General features: G+C 44.9%; 2 protein-coding genes across 2 annotated transcripts in view; both read left to right on the forward strand.

Moving 5' to 3' along the window:
- Positions 1–9342, forward strand: part of LOC122432250 (60S ribosomal protein L17-like) — a 15393-nt gene extending 6051 nt beyond the window's left edge. Inside the window, exons 2-3 of the mRNA XM_043454042.1 lie at positions 1859–1861; positions 8714–9342. Of these exons, the coding sequence (XP_043309977.1) occupies positions 8751–9305 (555 nt within the window). The 5' untranslated portion in view covers positions 1859–1861; positions 8714–8750 and the 3' untranslated portion in view covers positions 9306–9342. The remainder of the gene's footprint in view (positions 1–1858; positions 1862–8713) is intronic.
- HGSNAT (heparan-alpha-glucosaminide N-acetyltransferase) overlaps positions 5722–18033 on the forward strand; it is a 33586-nt gene continuing 21274 nt past the window's right edge. Inside the window, exons 1-2 of the mRNA XM_043454026.1 lie at positions 5722–5910; positions 13748–13863. Of these exons, the coding sequence (XP_043309961.1) occupies positions 5808–5910; positions 13748–13863 (219 nt within the window). The 5' untranslated portion in view covers positions 5722–5807. The remainder of the gene's footprint in view (positions 5911–13747; positions 13864–18033) is intronic.

Raw genomic sequence — 18033 nt, forward strand, 5'->3', positions numbered from 1 at the left:
GCTCTCACATCCATATGTGACTACTGGAAGAACCAGAGCTTTAACTAGATGGACCTTTTGTTGGCAAGGTGATGTCTCTGCTTTTTAATATGCTGTCTAGTTTTGTCATAGCTTTTCTTCCAAGGGACGAGCATCTTTTAATTTGATGGCTGCCGTCACCATCCACAGTGATTTTGGAGCCCAAGAAAATAAAGTCTGTCACTTTTCCATTTTTTCCCCATCTGTTTGCCATGAAATGATGGGACCAGATGCCATGATTTTAGTTTTGAACACTGAGTTTTAAGCCAGCTTTTTCACTCTCCTCTTTCACTTTCATCAAGAGGCTCTTTAGTTTCTCTTCACTTTCTGCCATTAGAGTGGTGTCATCTGCATATCTGAGATTACTGATATTTCTCCTGGCAATCTTGATTCCAGCTTGTGATTCATCCAGCCTGGCATTTTGCATGATGTACTCTGCATATAAGTTAAACAAGCAGAGTGACAATATACAGCCTTGATATACTCCTTTCCCAATTTTGAATCAGTTTGTTGTTCCACATCCAGTTTTAACTTGCTTCTTGACCTGCATACAGGTTTCTCAGGAGGCAGGTAAAGTGGGTGTGGTATTCTCCTCTCTTTAAGAATTTTCCACAGTTTGTTGTGATCCACACAGTCAAAGGTTTTAGCATAGTCAATGAAACAGAGGTAGATGTTTTCCTGGAATTTTCTTGCTTTTTCTGTGATCCAGCAAATGTTGGCAATTTGATCTCTGGTTCCTCTGCCTTTTCGAAATCTAGCTTGTACATCTGGAAGTTCTCGGTTCATGTACTGTTGAAGCTGAGCTTGAAGGATTTTAAACATTATCTTGCTAGTATGTGAAATGAGCACAATTGTGTGGTAGCTTGAACATTCTTTGTCATTGCCCTTCTTTGGGATTGGAATGAAAACTGACCTTTTCCAGTCCTGTGGCCCCTGCTGAGTTTTCCAAATTTGCTGACATATTGAGTGCAGCACTTTCACAGCATCATCTTTAGGATTTTAAATAGCTCAGCTGGAATTCTGTCACCTCCACTAGCTTTGTTTGTAGTAATGCTTCCCAAGATCCCACTTGACTTCACACTCCCAAGATGTCTGGCTCTAGGAGAGTGATTATATCATCATGGTTATCTGGGTCATTAAGACTTTTTTGGTATAGTTCTGTGTATTCTTGCCACCTCTTCTTAATCGCCTCTGCTTCTGTTAGGTCTTTATCATTCCAGTCCCTTATCGTGCCCATCCTTGCATGTAATATTCCCTTGATATCTCCTGTTTTCTTGAAGAGACTTCTAGTCTTCCCCATTCTATTATTTTCCTGTATTTCTTTGCATTGTTCATTTAAGAAGGCCTTCTTATCTCTCCTTACTGTTCTCTGGCACTCTGCGTTCAGTTGGATATATTTTTCCCTTTCTCTCTTTTGTGTCTGTTCTTTCCTCAGCTATTTCTAAAGCCTCCTCAGACAACTGCTTTGCCTTCTTGAATTTCTTTTTCTTTGGGATGGTTTTGGTCACTGCTTCCTGTACAGTGTTAAGAACCTCAGTCTATAGTTCTTCAGACACTCTGTCTACCAGATCCAATCCCTTGAATCTGTTCATCACTTCCACTGTGTAATCATAAGGGATTTGATTTAGGTCATACCTGTATGGCTTAGTGGTTTTCCCTGCTTCCTTCAATTTTGCCTGTGTTTTGCAATAAGCTTGTGGTCTGAGCCACAGTCAGATCCGCCGTCTTGTTTATGCTGTCTGTATAGAGCTTCTCCATCTTCAGCTGCAAAAGAACATAATCTGATTTCAGTGTCTGGTGATGTCCATGTGTAAAGTCATCTCTTAGGTTGTTGGAAAAGGGTGTTGACTATAACCAGCATGTTCTCTTAACAAAACTGTTTGCCATTGCCCTGCTTCATTTTGTCCTCCAAGGCCAAAGTTGCCTGTTACTTCAGGTATCTCTTGACTTCCTACTTGTGCATTCCAATCTGCTATTGAGAGAGTCAATTCCTAGGCAGGTTGATGAGAAGTCTAGGGGTCCCCATAGAGAGGGGTCTGGAATTCTCAAGGAGGAAGAAAGGACAAACTCCCCCCCCCCCCTCCACATTCCTTAGGATTATATAACAATAATGTATCCTGCTTGAGGACAACCTCTGGAAAAAACCTTCTGGCTAATTCTGTTATCTCAAATTGTAAATTATGGGAGTAGGTCTGGTGAGGTCTTTACAACCTCCAGACATTCTTTTGATTCACTGTAATAACTAATTTGAGAGTATACAATTCCATTGCTAACACTAGCAAGTGGGTACTCTTTCTACCCCCTTCTGATGTTTATGTCAGAAGCTTTCTCTATCTCCTTTATACTTTAATAAAACTTTATGACACAAAAGCTCTGAGCAATCCAGCCTCATCTCTGGCCCCGGACTGAATTCCTCTCCTCCGGAGGCCAAGAACCCTGGCGTCTTTGCATGATTCAGCACCAACCTTTCACTCTGATGAAAAGGACGTCTTTTTTTGGTATTAGTTCTAGAAGGTGTTGTAGGTCTTCATGCTGCTGCTGCTGCTGCTAAGTCGCTTCAGTCGTGTCCAACTCTCTGCAACCCCAGAGACGGCAGCCCACCAGGCTCCCCCGTCCCTGGGATTCTCCAGGCAAGAACACTGGAGTGGGTTGCCATTTCCTTCTCCAATGCATGAAAGTGAAAAGTGAAAGTGAAGTCACTCAGTCGTGTCCGACTCTTAGTGACCCCATGGACTGCAGCCTACCAGGCTCCTCCGTCCATGGGATTTTCCAGTAAAGAGTACTGGAGTGGGGTGCCATTGCCTTCTCCATGTAGGTCTTCATAGAATGGGTCAGCTTAAGCTTTTTCGGCATCAGTGGTTGTTCAGCATCATCATCACATAGACTGTGATGATGAATGGTTTGCCTTAGAAATGAATGGAGATCATTCTGTCATTTTTGAGGCTGCACCCAAGTACTACATTTTGGACTCTTGGTGACTGTGAGGGCTACTCCATTTCTTCTAAGGGATTCTTGCCCACCTTAGTAGATACAAAGGTCATCTGAATTAAATTCGCCCATTCCTGTCCATTTTAGTTTATTGATTCCTAAGATGTTGATGTTCAATTTTGCCATCTCCTGCTTGATCACATCCAATTTACCTTGATTCCTGGACCTAACATTCCAGCTTCCTGTGCATATTGTTTATAACATCAGACTGAACTTTCACCACCAAGCACATCCACAGCTGAGCACCATTCCCACTTTGGCCCAGCTACTTCATTCTTTCTTACAGTTATTGCCCTCCATTCCTCCCCAGCTGCATACTGGACACCTTCCAACCTGGGGGGGCTCATCTTCCAGTGTCATATATTTTTGCCTTTTCATACTATCCATAAGTTTCCCCAGGCAAGAATACAGGAGTGGACTACCATTTCCTTCTCTCGTGGACCACATTTTGTCAGAACTCTTCAGTATGACCCATCCATCTTGGGGCCATGCACAGCATGGCTTATGGCTTTATTGAGTTATGCAAGCCCCTTTGCCTTGACAAGGCTGCAATGTATGAAGAGGAAGCTGCAAGATTACGGGGCTGTTTATTGTGCATGAAGCCTTAACAGAGAAGGTTTCTGCCCTTAGGACAAACTCTTTGGTTCATGGAGTTCACCTTCTAATGCCATAGAAGCAGATAAACAAACACATGATGTCAGGTAGAGACAAGTAGAAAGAAAACAAGGCAGATAGAGCAGGATACAGAGACAAAGAAGGTTATAGTTTTAGATACGGCTGTTGGGGAAGGCCTCCTCGAAGAGGGTACCAAGTGAGCTGAGAACAGAATGAAGTCGGGGAAGGGCTGTGAGGTGTCTGGGGGAAGAACGATCCAGGTAGAGGGACCAGCCATGCCCAGCCTTGAGACAGGAATTCCAGCTTTCCCGGGGCACGGAGGATTTTGACAGAGCTGAGAGAGCATCCTGGAAGAGGAAGCAGAGAAGGCACATCCACCCAGTGGGCACTGTGGCCCGTCTGGTTGTGTGGGACCAGAGAGGCTGTTGGACGGCAAGTTGGCAATGGTCTTGTTATGCCACTTAAGACACCAGCATCCACTGACTCCCGGGATTTTGAGCCGTGGGGCAGGGAGGAAAAAAGGCGTCACTCAACTTCCTGACCGTGCAGCATAGAGGCTTGTTTTCTCAGAGAAAAGCCATGTGACTGAACTTCATGAGATGGTTCATGACCATGAGCTTCCTGAAAGTTATTCTCCACCCTAAAACAGCTTGCTATTGTCCTTAGAAGCACTAAATTCAACTCTATCATCAGGCTCACCTCCTGTCTCCTCCTTCCCCCCCGCCCCCAACAGAATTCTGCTTCCATCACACCGAGTCTATTCCAGTTCCTGCACTGAGCCATGCTTTCTGGGAGCCTTTGTACCTGCCGTTAGGAGTGCCCTCCTCCCTTCCTGTGGCTCACATCCCTCGGGACTCCGTTTAAATGTCAGTTCTCCTGGGAGCCTTCCCAGACTAGCTTAGGTGCTTCCATCAAATGCTGCCTTAGTATCTTGTCCTTCTATGAACATAGCACTCATCACACTGTATTGGAGCTTTACAAAATTATCAAGTAATTCAATATACAGAGAAGTATAAAAAATAACAGAGCACTCATAAGCCTATCACTGTACCTAAGCAATAAGTGGCTTAAGTGGCTGAAGCCCTTTGAAGCTGGCGCCCAACACTGAGCCACCACCCCCCTACCCCGCACCGTTCCTAAACTCAGCTTAAATACGGTGTTTAACTTACCATATGTATCTTCATACTTTTATTAGGCATGCACATAAGCTTAAACAACATACATTATTTTGCTTGGCTTTAACTTTACGTGTTATTGCAGAGAGATTTCTGCAGCTTGCATTTCCCCCTCAGACTTATTTTTGAGGTTCATCCATGTGGATACAGGTAGCTCTAGATCATTTCTACTGCTGTATACATACATTACACCACAATTTATCCATTTTCTTCCGTGGACATTAGATCGCTGGCAGGTTTTTGCAATTTCAAGCCACTCCGCCTCAAGCATGGTAGTTTCTACGTGGTAGTTTCTACATAACTACAGTTATGGTAGTTTCTGCCAGCGCATAGCTGAGTGTAACCACGGGGTCATCATGCCTTCGCGCATGATGGACTGGAACCAGCCCCTGCAAGTGGGGGGCAGCACGCGGTGGCACTTAGGTCGAAACTCTGCCTCCGGAGCAAACGCCTCCAAACGGGTGTTTTGGAGGCAAACGGGGGCTGGGACTCGGAACAGTGGGCAGAGGACATTAACGCCGGTTTTGTAGGGCGAAGAATTCAGCGGAATGTGGTTCAGTGAGAGGGGAGGGACCGCGGAGCACCGGCCCGGATGGGGGCCTGCAGTGCCCTCACTTCCGGACGCGTCTCCCCGCCGATCCCGGGGCAAAAAGCCCAGTACGGCTGGAGGGCTCTGGGCTCTGAGAGCGTCCCCATCCCCCAGAAGTCCTGTCCCGCCTACGGCCCGCCCACATCCCGCACTGGCCCCGCCCTCTCCCGCGCGGGTCACGCCCCTCCACACTCGCCCCGCCCCCGCGGTGACTTGCGCGGCGACTCGGCGCGCAGCCCCGGCCTCGCCCCGCCCCCGGCCTCGCCCCCGCCCCGCCCTCGCCCCGCCCCCGCGGTGGCTCGCACGGCGACTCGGCCGGCCGCTGGGCGATGACGGGCGCGCGGCCGCGCGCGGTCGAGCCCCGGGAACGCGGCGGCGGCGAGAGCGGCGGGCGCGGCGGCGGAGCGGGCGCGGCGGGCAGCATGGGCGGCGCAGGGAGCGCGGGCCGGGCGCTGGCCGCGCTGTTGCTGGCCGCGTCGGTGCTGAGCGCCGCGCTGCTGGCCCCCGGCGGCTCGCCGACGCCAGGTGAGTGCGCCCTCTGACCCGGCCCGCGGGGCGGTGCGGGGCCCGCCCGGGAGGCGCGGCGCCCGGAACTCGCGCGTCGTTTCCGCTGCGCCGCCCGTAGCGGGGCTGGGGCTCGCGCGCGGAGGCCGTCCCGCATCCCGCGGGCGCCCGCCGCTCAGCGGGAGGACGCAGGAGGGGGAGCGGGGTGCCCGGGGCCTCGTGGAGAGCCTTCTGCCCGGGTACCGGCGCCCTCCGAACGCAAAGCCGATCGAAGTGGGGCCGAAGCCCCCATCCGTCTGCCGCACGGAGGGGCTGCGGGGCACCGGCCGGAACCGCAGCCCGGAGCGCGGCGGACTCAGAGGCCGGGGCCACTGGGCTGGGTCACCGCGGCCGGGGGCGCAGCGGCAGCGCGGGGGTCGGACACAGAGGAGCCTTCCCGGCCCGCTGGGCAGTTCCGTTTCCATGGTGACGGGCCGGGCGCAGCAGCCACGGTCTGCACGGGAGTCCGGGGCCGGGTCTGCGGCCGGGGGGCGGGCGGGGCTGCTGTCCGGCCGAGAGGACCGGGCAGCTGACCCTCGCGCCCGCGAGCGTTTCCCGGGCTTGCCGGGTCTCCGAGCTCGCCAGGGAAGTAGGGGCGGAGGGGTGAGGCAAATTCCAGAGCGTTCCGCCGGACCCCATGGACGAGGACTTGGGGCCCTCAAGGATCTCGGTCCAGGCCCCTCCGCAGGGGGTGCTGGTCGGGGCTGGCGGGATCGGGGGTCACCTGCCTCTCCCCTCCCCTGCCAGCCCCTCTGTATCCGAACACATTGGGTTTGAGGCCGGCGGGTGTGGTTCAACCTGCCCCCGCCCCCACCCCCGTCCCCAGTCAAAGATGCTGCAGGGCGGAGACAGCATGGAATTTGAAGAAGGGACTTAGCGGATTCCGTTTGGTACACGGTCTCCCCGCCCCGCGTCAATCTCGTCCACTCCGCCTCTTTACGTTGTAACTGAGGAGCCGACCTCGCGGGTTACGTAATCTGCCCAGTCCCAACTTGTGAGGGGCAGACTCTGCACAGCGCTCTATTTGTCGTACTTCGGCATCCGTTGATAATGATCATCGTCGCAGGGAAACGGTGGTTTCTAAACGGCCCTCGCCGCAGCACCTTCCCAGAGCCCGGCTGCCGGGCTTCTAGTGCCACCTGGAGCCCAGGTTGGGGCGGGCAGATTCCTACCATAGGAATAAAGAACTCCACCTTTGTATGGATTGAGGACTCATTTGAAAAGGAAAAAAATAGTAGAATAAGTCTTTTAAAGTATGCTCAGCAAAGACACGCATGAGCAGGGAGGGAGAACCAGAAATTAAATATTTGGAAATGCAATAAAAGCCTGATATATGATCACTATTGAAAGGCGACTTTGTTTGCTTTACTTTCTCACCAAGACACTGTGGACAGGAAGAGGAGAAGGGAATTGTTCCTTCTGTGTCAAGCTCTGGGATCTCTAAGGTCAGCTTTATGGAAGTTGGCAGCTTTTTCTAGAAACTGAGCATCGGTTTCAATTTTGGTGTCATATTGGATGGCTTAGGAATTTTGTCCTTTGTGTGTGTGTGTGTGTTTGTGATTCAGATGCAGACTTATTTAAAAAGTTATTTTATTGAAATATAGTTGATTGGAACTTCCCTGGTGGTCCAGTGGCTAAGACTCCATGCTTCTAGTGCAGGGCGCCCAGGGTTCGATTCCTGGTCAGCAGACTAGACCCCGCGCGCCGTGACTAAGGGTTCATACGCTGCAGCTACAGATGCTGCCTGCTGCAACGAAGACTGAAGATCCTGCCTGCTGCAACTAAGACTTGGAGCAGCTAAATAAATACTAAAATATTTTTTAAAAAAAAAGAAAAAAATGAAGTATAGTTGATTTACAGTGTGCTTATTTCTGCTCTACAGCGAACTGATTCAGTTATATGTATATATCATTTTCATATTCTTTTCCTTTCTGATTTATCACAGGATATTGAATATGATTCCCTGTATTGAGCAGTAGACCTTGTTGTTTTATCCATTCTGTATATAGTAGTCTGTATCTGCTAATCCCACAAACGCATTGCTTTTTTAAAAAATGTTTGAATAATGCAAAAAGGTACAAAGGTACCCCCTGGCCTTACACTCACAGTGTCTTCAGCTGTTGTCTTCAACCTTGGCTGCACATTAGCATTCCTTGCGAGCTGTTTTTGTTGGTGTTGTTTGGGGAGGATAGCAAGTGCTGGTGAGCTTATGGAGAAGAGGGAACCCTCCCGCAGTGTTGGTGGGAATGTAAATTGGTACAGCGTCGATGGAAAACAGTATGGAGCTTCCTCAAAAGATTAAAAATTGATCCAGCCTTTCTATTCCTGGGTGTATAACTGAAGAAAATGAAAACACTAATTCAAAAAGATACATGTACCCCAATGTTTATAGCAGAATTGTTTACAATAGCCAAGATATGGAAGCAACCTAAGTGTCCATCGGCAGATGAATGAGTGAAGAAGATGTGGTGTGTGTGTGTACACACACACACACACAATGGAATACTACTGAGTCATAAAAAAGAATGAAAATTTTGTCATTTGCAGCAACATGGATGGACCTAGAGGGTATTATGCTTAGTGAAATAAGTTAAAGGCAAATACTGTATAACTTATATGTGGAATCTAAAAATAAAATGATCAAATATAACAAAACAGAATAGACTCACAGATATGGAAAACAAACCAGTGGTTACCAGTGAGGATAGGGAAGGGGGAGGGGCAAAAGTAGAGATGGGGGTGGGCAATTAAGAGATCAAACTGCTAGGTCTAAAATAAGCTACAGGGCTTTTCCGGTAAGCGGCCTGAGCTGACCTTTAAAAATGGTGCACTATTCACTCGACCCAGAAAACCCCACAAAATCATGCAAATCAAGAGGTTCAAATCTTTGTGTTCACTTTAAGAACACTCGTGAGACTGCCCAGGCCATAAAGGGTATGCATATCCGAAGAGCCACCAAGTATCTGAAGGATGTCACTTTAAGGAAGCAATGTGTGCCATTCTGTCGTTACAATGGTGGAGTTGGTAGGTGTGCACAGGCCAAACAGTGGGGCTGGACGCAGGGTCGGTGGCCCAAAAAGAGTGCTGAATTTTTACTACACATGCTCAAAAATGCAGAGAGTAATGCTGAACTTAAGGGCTTAGATGTAGATTCTCTGGTCATTGAGCACATCCAAGTGAACAAAGCCCCCAAGATGCGGCGCAGGACTTACAGAGCTCACGGTCGGATCAACCCCTACATGAGCTCTCCCTGCCACATTGAGATGATCCTGACTGAAAAAGAACAGATTGTTCCTAAACCAGAAGAGGAGGTTGCACAGAAGAAAAAGATACCCCAGAAGAAACTGAAGAAACAAAAACTTATGGCCCGGGAATAAATGCCGCAGAAAATAAATGCAAATAAAAGTAAAAAAAAATAAAATAAATAAAATAAGCTACAGGGATAGATTGTATAGCACAAGGAATACAGCAAGTATAGTAAGTTTAAATGGAATATAGTCTATAAAAATTTTGAATCACTTTGTGATACAGCTGAAACTGATACATTGTAAGTAAGTAAATCAGCTATCCTTCGCTTTTAAAAATACAACAATTAAATCATACTGGTTGGGCAGAGATTCTGATTTAATTGGTCTTGATTGGGGCCAGGGCATTGAGGTTTTTTTTTTTTTTTAAGCTTCTCAGGTAATTCTGATGTTCATTTAGCATTAACCCTCCATACAACCTTTTATAAAATAAGTAATTTTGATTATACTTAAGAGCTTTCAAAGTCTGAAATTCACATGGAAAAATTAAGCATGAAACAAGAACCTTCTTCCACCCACCACTGAAGACTCATAGAAATATGAATAAAAACAACAGTCATTACAACTCCAAAGGGATAATGCTATGTAGAACAATTACAAAGGAAAACGTCAACAGCTAGTGACTGCAGATTTGCAAATGGGAGCCCTCAAACCTGAACAAAGGAAATGAAGAAGAGAAATAGTTGAAAACATTACAACAAATAAGACAAAGGACTTAATATCACAGGGGCCTCGTGGTTAAAGAAACATTCCAACAGTTCACAGGAACGGAAAACAGTGATGGTCAACATTTGGAAACATGTTCAAACTTGCTAATTGTTAATTCAAAGCAGAATAATAAATTATATTTTCTATACCTCAGGTTAAAAAGCAAGGAAGAAAAACTAAAGTGGCCCAGCTGCTGGGGAACAGTTCTGCTAAGTCCCAGGAGACTGAGGGCACAGGTTGGGCGCCAGTCAGACTGGTGGGTCTCTCCAGGTCTCACCCACCTCATCCAGAAGGTGTGTAGTTACTTATGTCACCTGGGAGCTGATAAACACCACACCTGTCTTTACAAATTGTCACAGCTCAATTGAGGGAGGACTTTGGCTAAACGTATCAAAATCTGTTAGAAAGGCTATTTTTGGTTAAGAATTTCACTCCTGGAAGTTCATTCTGAAGGAGCTATGTCAAAAGACAATGTTGATTTTCAGATGTCTATAGTACCATTTTCGTGTAGGATATAGCATCATTTCTTTTTTTTTTTAAGATTTTTTTAATGTGGACCATTTTTGAAGTCTTTATTGAGTTTGTTACAATATTGCTTCTGTTTTGTGTCTTGGTTTTTTGGCCACAAGGCCTGTGGGATCTTAACCCTTCAACCAGGGATCAAACCCACACCCACTGCATCGGAAAGTGGAATCTTAACCACTGGACTGCCAGGGAAGTCGCCAGCATCATTTCTTATAATGGGAAGAAATGGGGAGTGGAATGAAATTGTAAATAAGGTTAAACAAAAAAGAAGAAACAGTTTTAAAATAAAAAAAAGTTTAACCACATCGTTGTCCCCTGCGTTGGTTGGATGTGGTCCAGACCGTTATACTTTGTCGAGCTCCTAACTTATTTTGAGGTTCCGTGCCCCACATTTGCATATGTTACCAATTTTAGCCTCTCCAGCAGTCCTCTGAAGCACACACTGCTGTAACCCCTAATTATTGATCAGGATGCTGAGATGTGGTGGAGTTCAAATTCAAGTTGGCTCAACTTGGAGTCCACACGCGTAACCCACCATGTCGTACTCCTGGTCCCAAACACTGCTCCCACTGGCTGCTTTTGAGAGGGCCACCAAAGAACAGGCAAGGCTACTGGTAAAGCTTTTTTTAGCCTGGAGGAGAAAAAAGCTTCAGTAGGTTATAAAAGATACATACTGTGTATTTTGTCTTCACAGGAAGCTAAATAAGGGTAAATTTGAATAAACTAAAGAAAGAGAGATTGATGTTGGCTGTAGTGAAGAATTTTCCAAATTAACCAGATGAGATACTGCATAGTCCTGAATTAAGTGTTTGCATTACAAAAATAAGAGAGGTTAGATTATTAGCTTTCTAGTTGTGTTATCAAATAGTTTCCCTTAACCCTCCTACACAGTTGGTAGAAATGGAAATTGGTGCAGCCACTGGGGAGAACAGGATGCAGGTTCATTAAAAAACTAAAAATATGACCCAGCAACCCCACTCCTTTGCATATACCCAGAGAAAACCATAATTTGAAAAGATGCATGCACCCCAATGTTTATTGTAGCACTATTCACAATAGCCAAGACATGGAAGCAACCTAAATGTCCATCAGGAGAGGTCTAGATAAAGAAGATGTGGGATGTGGCACAAATATACAATGGAATATTACTCAGCCATGAATAAGAATGAAATAATGCCATTTGCAGCAACGTAGCTGCAACTAGATATTATCCTACTCAGTGAAGGAAGTCAGATAGAGAAAGATAAATATCATATGATACCACTATGTGATGTGAAGTTGCTCAGTCATGTCCAACTCTTGCGACCCCATGAATCACAGCACGCCAGGCCTCCCTGTCCATCACCAACTCCCGGAGTCCACCCAAACCCATGCCCATCGAGTCAGTGATGCCATGCAGCCGTCTCATCCTCTGTCATCCCCTTCTCCTCCTGCCCCCAATCCGTTCCAGTATCAGGGTCTTTTCCAATGAGTCAACTCTTCGCATCAGGTGGCCAAAAATTAGAGTTTCAGTTTCAGCATCAGTCCTTCCAATGAACACCCAGGACTGATCTCCTTTAGGATGGACTGGTTGGATCTCCTTGCAGTCCAAGGGACTCTCAAGAGTCTTCTCCAACACCATAGTTCAAAAGTATCAATTTTTCGGCGCTCAGCTTTCCTCACAGTCCAATTCTCACATCCATACATGACCACTGGAAAAACCATAGCCTTGACCAGGTGGACCTTTGTTGGCAAAGTAATGTCTCTGCTTCTTAATATGCTGTATAGGTTGGTCATAACTTTCCTTCCAAGGAGCAATGGAATATTACTCAGCCATAAAGAAGAATGAAATAATGCTATTTGCAGCAACATAGATGCAACTAGATATTATCCTATTAAGTGAAGGAAGTCAGACAAAGATAAATATCATATGATATCACTATATGTGCAATCTAAAATAAAAGAATGATACAAATGCACTTATTTACAAAACAAACAGACAAACTTCAGAAACAAACTTGCACATTACCAAAGGGGAAAGGTTGGGGGGTATAAATTAGGAGTTTGGGATTAGCATTACAAACTATATATACATAGATATAGATATAATAGATGACAAAGTCCTGTATAGCACAGGCAACTCTACTCATTTGTCTGTAATAACCTATATGGGAAAAGAATCTGAAAAAGAATGGATATATGTATAATGAAATCATTTTTCTATATACCTGTTGTGCTATATACTAGCACAACATTGTAAATCAACTATATACAGCAATATAAATGTTTAATTACAAATTTTTCTTTTTTAATATTTTCATTAATTTTTGGCTTTGCTGGGTCTTAGTTGCTGCATGCAGGATCTTTAGTTGTGACATATGAACTCTTAGTGGCAGCATGTGGAATCTTGTTCCCTAACCAGGGGTCAGACCCAGGCCCCCTGCACTGGGGGTGTGGAATCATAGCCACTGGACCACCAGGGAAATCCCATCCCTTTTTTCCTTTTGCCTGGAAACTAGAGGGTAATTTCTCCTTCATCTAACAGATACATGTGCCAATAACAGGTCACCTTGTTTTCCTAGCAAATGGGCAGAGTGAGGTGGAGAGTGTGCATCACCCTTATGGAACCCAAAGAGCATCTGGTGAAGTGATGAGCTCTAAGCCAGGGAGCTCTTCTGTCCTTCAGACTTACGCTGTCTCCTTCCCCACATCACATCTGCCATGGGAACCAGTTGATCCTGAACCCCAGACCAAAGTGACCTCAAGCAGAGCTCCTCAGACTGTGAAGGGTGTGCAGATCCCCAAGGGATCCTGACTGGGGTCCTGCAGGTCTCACGAGCTGCCCGTCCCGGCTCAGAGCTGAGTGACGTGGACCAGGAGCTGGGACGTGGAAATCACACATATGGAGTTCCAGTGATTTCACAGAAAAACTCTGGCTATGGGTAGTGATGTAATCCTTGTGAGCCCTAGTTTCTTCATCTGTAGGGTGGAGGAAATTCCCAGCTCTCGAGGTTGTCATAGTATCAAAGAGAAGGTGCGTGGAAGCTACCAAACCAGTGCCCCTCACACCTTAGCAGTTGTTGAATGTAAGGTGTGATTGGTGTTAATTGGACCCTCGTTTGTAGTAGAGGCACATGTGTGGGGGGACTGGGTGTGTGTGTGCGTCCATGTGGATGGGGCGCGAGGGACCAGAAACCCCGGCATTTCAGAAGCATTCCTGGGAAGCCGCTGTTCACTCCAGTGCGACTTTCTGACACATCTTTCAAGTGCCTTATTTTTCTTTCTTTTCTATTTCTTACCAGACTTAGACAAAAAAAAACCCGTGGAGCTGAAGATGGACCAGGCTTTGCTGCTCATCCATAATGAACTGCCCAGGACCAACTTGACCGTCTACTGGAATTTCGATCGCTGTTACCATGTAGGTGCTACGTGCGTGCTCACAGTTGTGTTTCTTCTGAGGCTAGTCTGATGTGACCTTTGTGCTGTCATGAAGCCAACAAACACGTTTGTTTTATAATTTTTTATAATGTTTTATAATTTTCATTTCTTTACTTATGCTGGTGCTGGGTTTCCATCGCTTTGCACAGGCTTTCTCTGGTTGCGGTGCCCAGTCTCGTTGCAGTGACTTCTCTTGTTTCAGAGCACAGGCTCTCCATCTGTGGGCTCAGTAGTTGCAGCTCCCAGGCTCTCGAGCACGGGATCGGTAGTTGTGGTGCATGGACTTAATTGCTCCATGACACGTGGGATCTTTCCAGACCAGAGATCGAACCCATGTCCCCTGCATTGGCAGGCGGATTCTTTGCCACTGAGCCACCGGAGAAGTCCCCACATGTTAGCCTTACTGGTGAGGAAGGCTAGATAAAGGCTCAGAGGAATGCCATCATGGAGAACGCCTGGCAGTGGGCCACATCTGTTCATCTTCTTTTTTCCTTGCCCATCTTTTTCAGACCAGTGAGATGAGCAAATTGATAGACCTGTTTTTTGGGTTTTAGTTGTAATGTGGCAAGCGCTCTCTCACGCCACAGTAAGAGCATAAGCCAGGCCTGGGCCACTTGCCCATTTCTGCCACCTCTGAGAGCCTATGCCCTTAGAAGCACTCTCCAGGGGCCTAGTGTGTGACGGGTTTTCAAGTTGTAGAGGAAAGAAGCGCTAGGACTGGAGTCTCAGCAGGGTGTGCAGAGTTCGCTTTGCAGTTGGTTCAGTTTGACCCCTTATGAAGCCTGAACTAATAGTGTTTTATTTGACTTCTCTGCCTACTGCATAACCCTCTTGCTGGACTAGAGAAGGAAGGGATGAGACTCGGGGCTTCTCCACGGAGGGGTGCTGAGGGAGGCCCACGCTGAGGCCCTTCTGATGATAAGGGATTTTACATGAAGGTGTTAGTCCTGTGCTAAACCTTACTGCTTTTGCAGGACAAGGCTATTCTTCCTTGTAAAATGAAATAGTCTGCTTCCAAATTGAGAGCTCCAGTGTACCACTTTCAGAGGAGGCATTTTCATGGACAGAGATCTGTTTAGTGTTATTGTTTAGTTACTGAGTCATGTCTGACTCTTTGCAACCCTGTGGACTATAGCCTGCCAGGCTCCTCTGTCCATGAGATTTCCCAGGCAAAAATACTAGAGCGGGTTGCCCTTTCCTTCTCTTGCGAACATGTCCTTCATTGCGAGTGGATTCTTTACCTCTGACCCACCAGGGAATCCTCTGTTTAGTGTAAATAGCTTTTTTCAAAAAGGCAAATTTTTAAAAGTCCGCAGTATGGGCATCAGCTGGAAGATGATAGGGCAGTATGTGACACCTCCTGTAAGGTGACGTGAAACAGAACATCTGTGATAGTAAGAAGGTAGGTCAAGACCAAGAAAAGGTTTATCACACAAGAAGGTTTACGCATTTAACAAAACATCAGTCATGTCTTGTCAAAAGAGACTAAATAAACACAACAGGCAGAAATGATACTTTCTGGAATTTCATATCTCTACACAACAAAAATATAATGGAAGACAGAATACAAAGGTAAATATTTCATGGAAAATCTTTGACCTGGCCAAAGCAATTCTTATGAAAATTTGTGTCTAAATGTTTCAAACAATAAAGATGATGTTAATACAGTTAATACAAGTCGCAGCTTCTGTTTAATGAGGGCCTGCTCTGTGTTATGCATGTTACAGCTCATATAATCCTCACGGCAATCCAGGATTCTACACGCGGTGATGCTGAGATTAAGGGCAGGAAAGGGACTTTCTCCTGGGTCCCCCAGCAGTCTCGTGGCAATGCTGGGGTTCACACCCCTTGTTCTGACTTCAGAGTCTCTCCGCTTTCCAAATTCTGCTTTATGTTTATCAGGAAGAAAAGCTAGTGAGTAAGGATCTCAGGGTTTTGGAAATCAGTGTCATCATCCAAAGAAGAAAAAAAGGAAGCAATAAAAACAGTAACTATGGAAACTGCAAAGTGAGATAAAAATGGGAATAAGAATGAGCCACGTGATTTTTTTTAAAAATAAAAGTCACACATACTCTGTAATGGTCTATATGGGAAAAGAGTCTTGTAATTAAAAAAAGAGGATATATATAACTGATTCACTTTGTATTACAGAAGAAACTAACACAACAGTGTAAATCAACTATACTCTAATAAAAATTTTTAAAAAATCACACAATTGATAAATTACTGATATATTTAAAGAGCAATGGAAATTAATAAAATTGGAATTTATATGTCAACAGAGATTAAAATAATTACGGTTCAATGAACAGTTAAAACTGATCAATTTAAAGTAAAAAAAACAATTCCTTTAAACACTGTAATGTGAAGATTGATTCAAGAAGTTGAGGACATGTAATTTCCCTGGTGATCCAATGGTAAAGACTCCGTGCTTCCAATGCAGGGGGCCTGGGTTTAATCCCTGGTCTGGGACATTCCACATGCTGTGTGGTGTGGCCAAAAAAAAAAAAGAAATTGAGGACATAAATAGATCAGCAACTGATTAAGAAATCTGGAAAGTTATAGTGAATTTCTGCACATAAAAATAGATAATTTTTTCCTTTATTTTCAAATAATAAATAATTCTAAATCTATATAAACCCACCCCAAATATAACAACTATTGAAAAAATGATGGCTTGATATCTGATTCATTCTGCAGGGTGTTAATCTTAAAACCTATCAAAGATATGAGAAGAAATGCAGGTCAGTGTTTCTAATTAATGTGGATATAAAAGTCTTAAACTTGTATCAGGTAGAATAAGTTGGCATACTGAGAGATTTATGATGACTTATATTTTCATCCTTGAGGGATCTATAAGAAGTCATATATATGGACAATGATCAAATATTAATGGGAAGATTATAGTCTAAATGGAGAGAGAGCCATCACACACTGATGTGATGATTAAACATAGGAAAAATGGCAGTACTTCCCAGATTAGTTTATACAGTCAACACAATTGCTGTTATTACATCAATGGATACTTCATAGAAGCTGCATAAAGAGAATTCCAAATTATATGAAAGAGTAAGTGGGCAGGTGAATCAGAGGATGGCCCAAGAGTGAGCGGATGGTCCAGAGACTTGCTCTACCCGATGAGGTGCCTCACAGAGCGCAGTGGTGAGTGTAGCCAAAAAGAAACAGGGACCAGTGGTCCAAACGAGGTGTAAGAAGTAGAATCTAACCTACGTAATAGTTTAACATATTATAGCGAAAACCATGGGAAAGGCATTTAGAATTATCAGATACCATCTTTCAAATACCCCAACTAGATTCAAATGAAAAAAAACCTACAAATTTAAAAAAAAATGCAGAATACATCTTTATGCTCATGAAGCAATAGAAGAAGTAACACACCAGAGTAGTGTGAATGTATAAAGCTTTATAAACAACAGAATATAGCAAGATGAAAGTACTAGAGTTGGGAAGCGTTTGAGAGAGTTAGAAGCTTAATGTTACAGTTTTTGAGGACAGATTTCTAAGATTATGTTCAAGGGAACTAGGTTGGTCTAATGTGGTTCACACCATAGGGAACATAAAAGAACCAAAGAAAATGGAATTATTTAATCTACTGATAGGGGCTTCTGTGGGGCTCAGTGGTAAAAGAATCTGCTTGACCATGCAGGAGATGTGGATTCAATCTCTGGGTTGAGAAGATCCCTTGGAGAAGGAAATGGCAACCCACTCCAGTACTCTTGCCTGGGAAATCCCGTGGACAGAGGAGCCTGGTGGGCTACAGTCCATGGGGTCGCAAAGAACCAGACACAGCTGAAGCAACTAAACAACAACACATCTACTGATAATTAGAAATGTAATCTTAATGCTGTGGTATTATAAACTCCTAGTGCCTGAACAAAAGGAAGAAGGATGCGAAGTCCTGCTCAGGCTCTGAGAAATAAATCTGTTATAGGTTTTTATTTTATGTGAATGTTGTTTGGCCACGTGTAACAAGAATCATTAAAATGATGATTTTTTTTTTTTTAAAGCCAGTAATCTCATTTTTGGAAGTTTATCTCAGGAAAAGAATTTAAAAGAGTAAGAACATCATATGTAGATCTTTAAAAACAATATAATTTTTATAAATTATAAATATATTTATATTATCATA

This window comes from Cervus canadensis, chromosome 31 (genome assembly GCF_019320065.1).
Source record: "Cervus canadensis isolate Bull #8, Minnesota chromosome 31, ASM1932006v1, whole genome shotgun sequence".
NCBI classification, from domain to species: domain Eukaryota; kingdom Metazoa; phylum Chordata; class Mammalia; order Artiodactyla; family Cervidae; genus Cervus; species Cervus canadensis.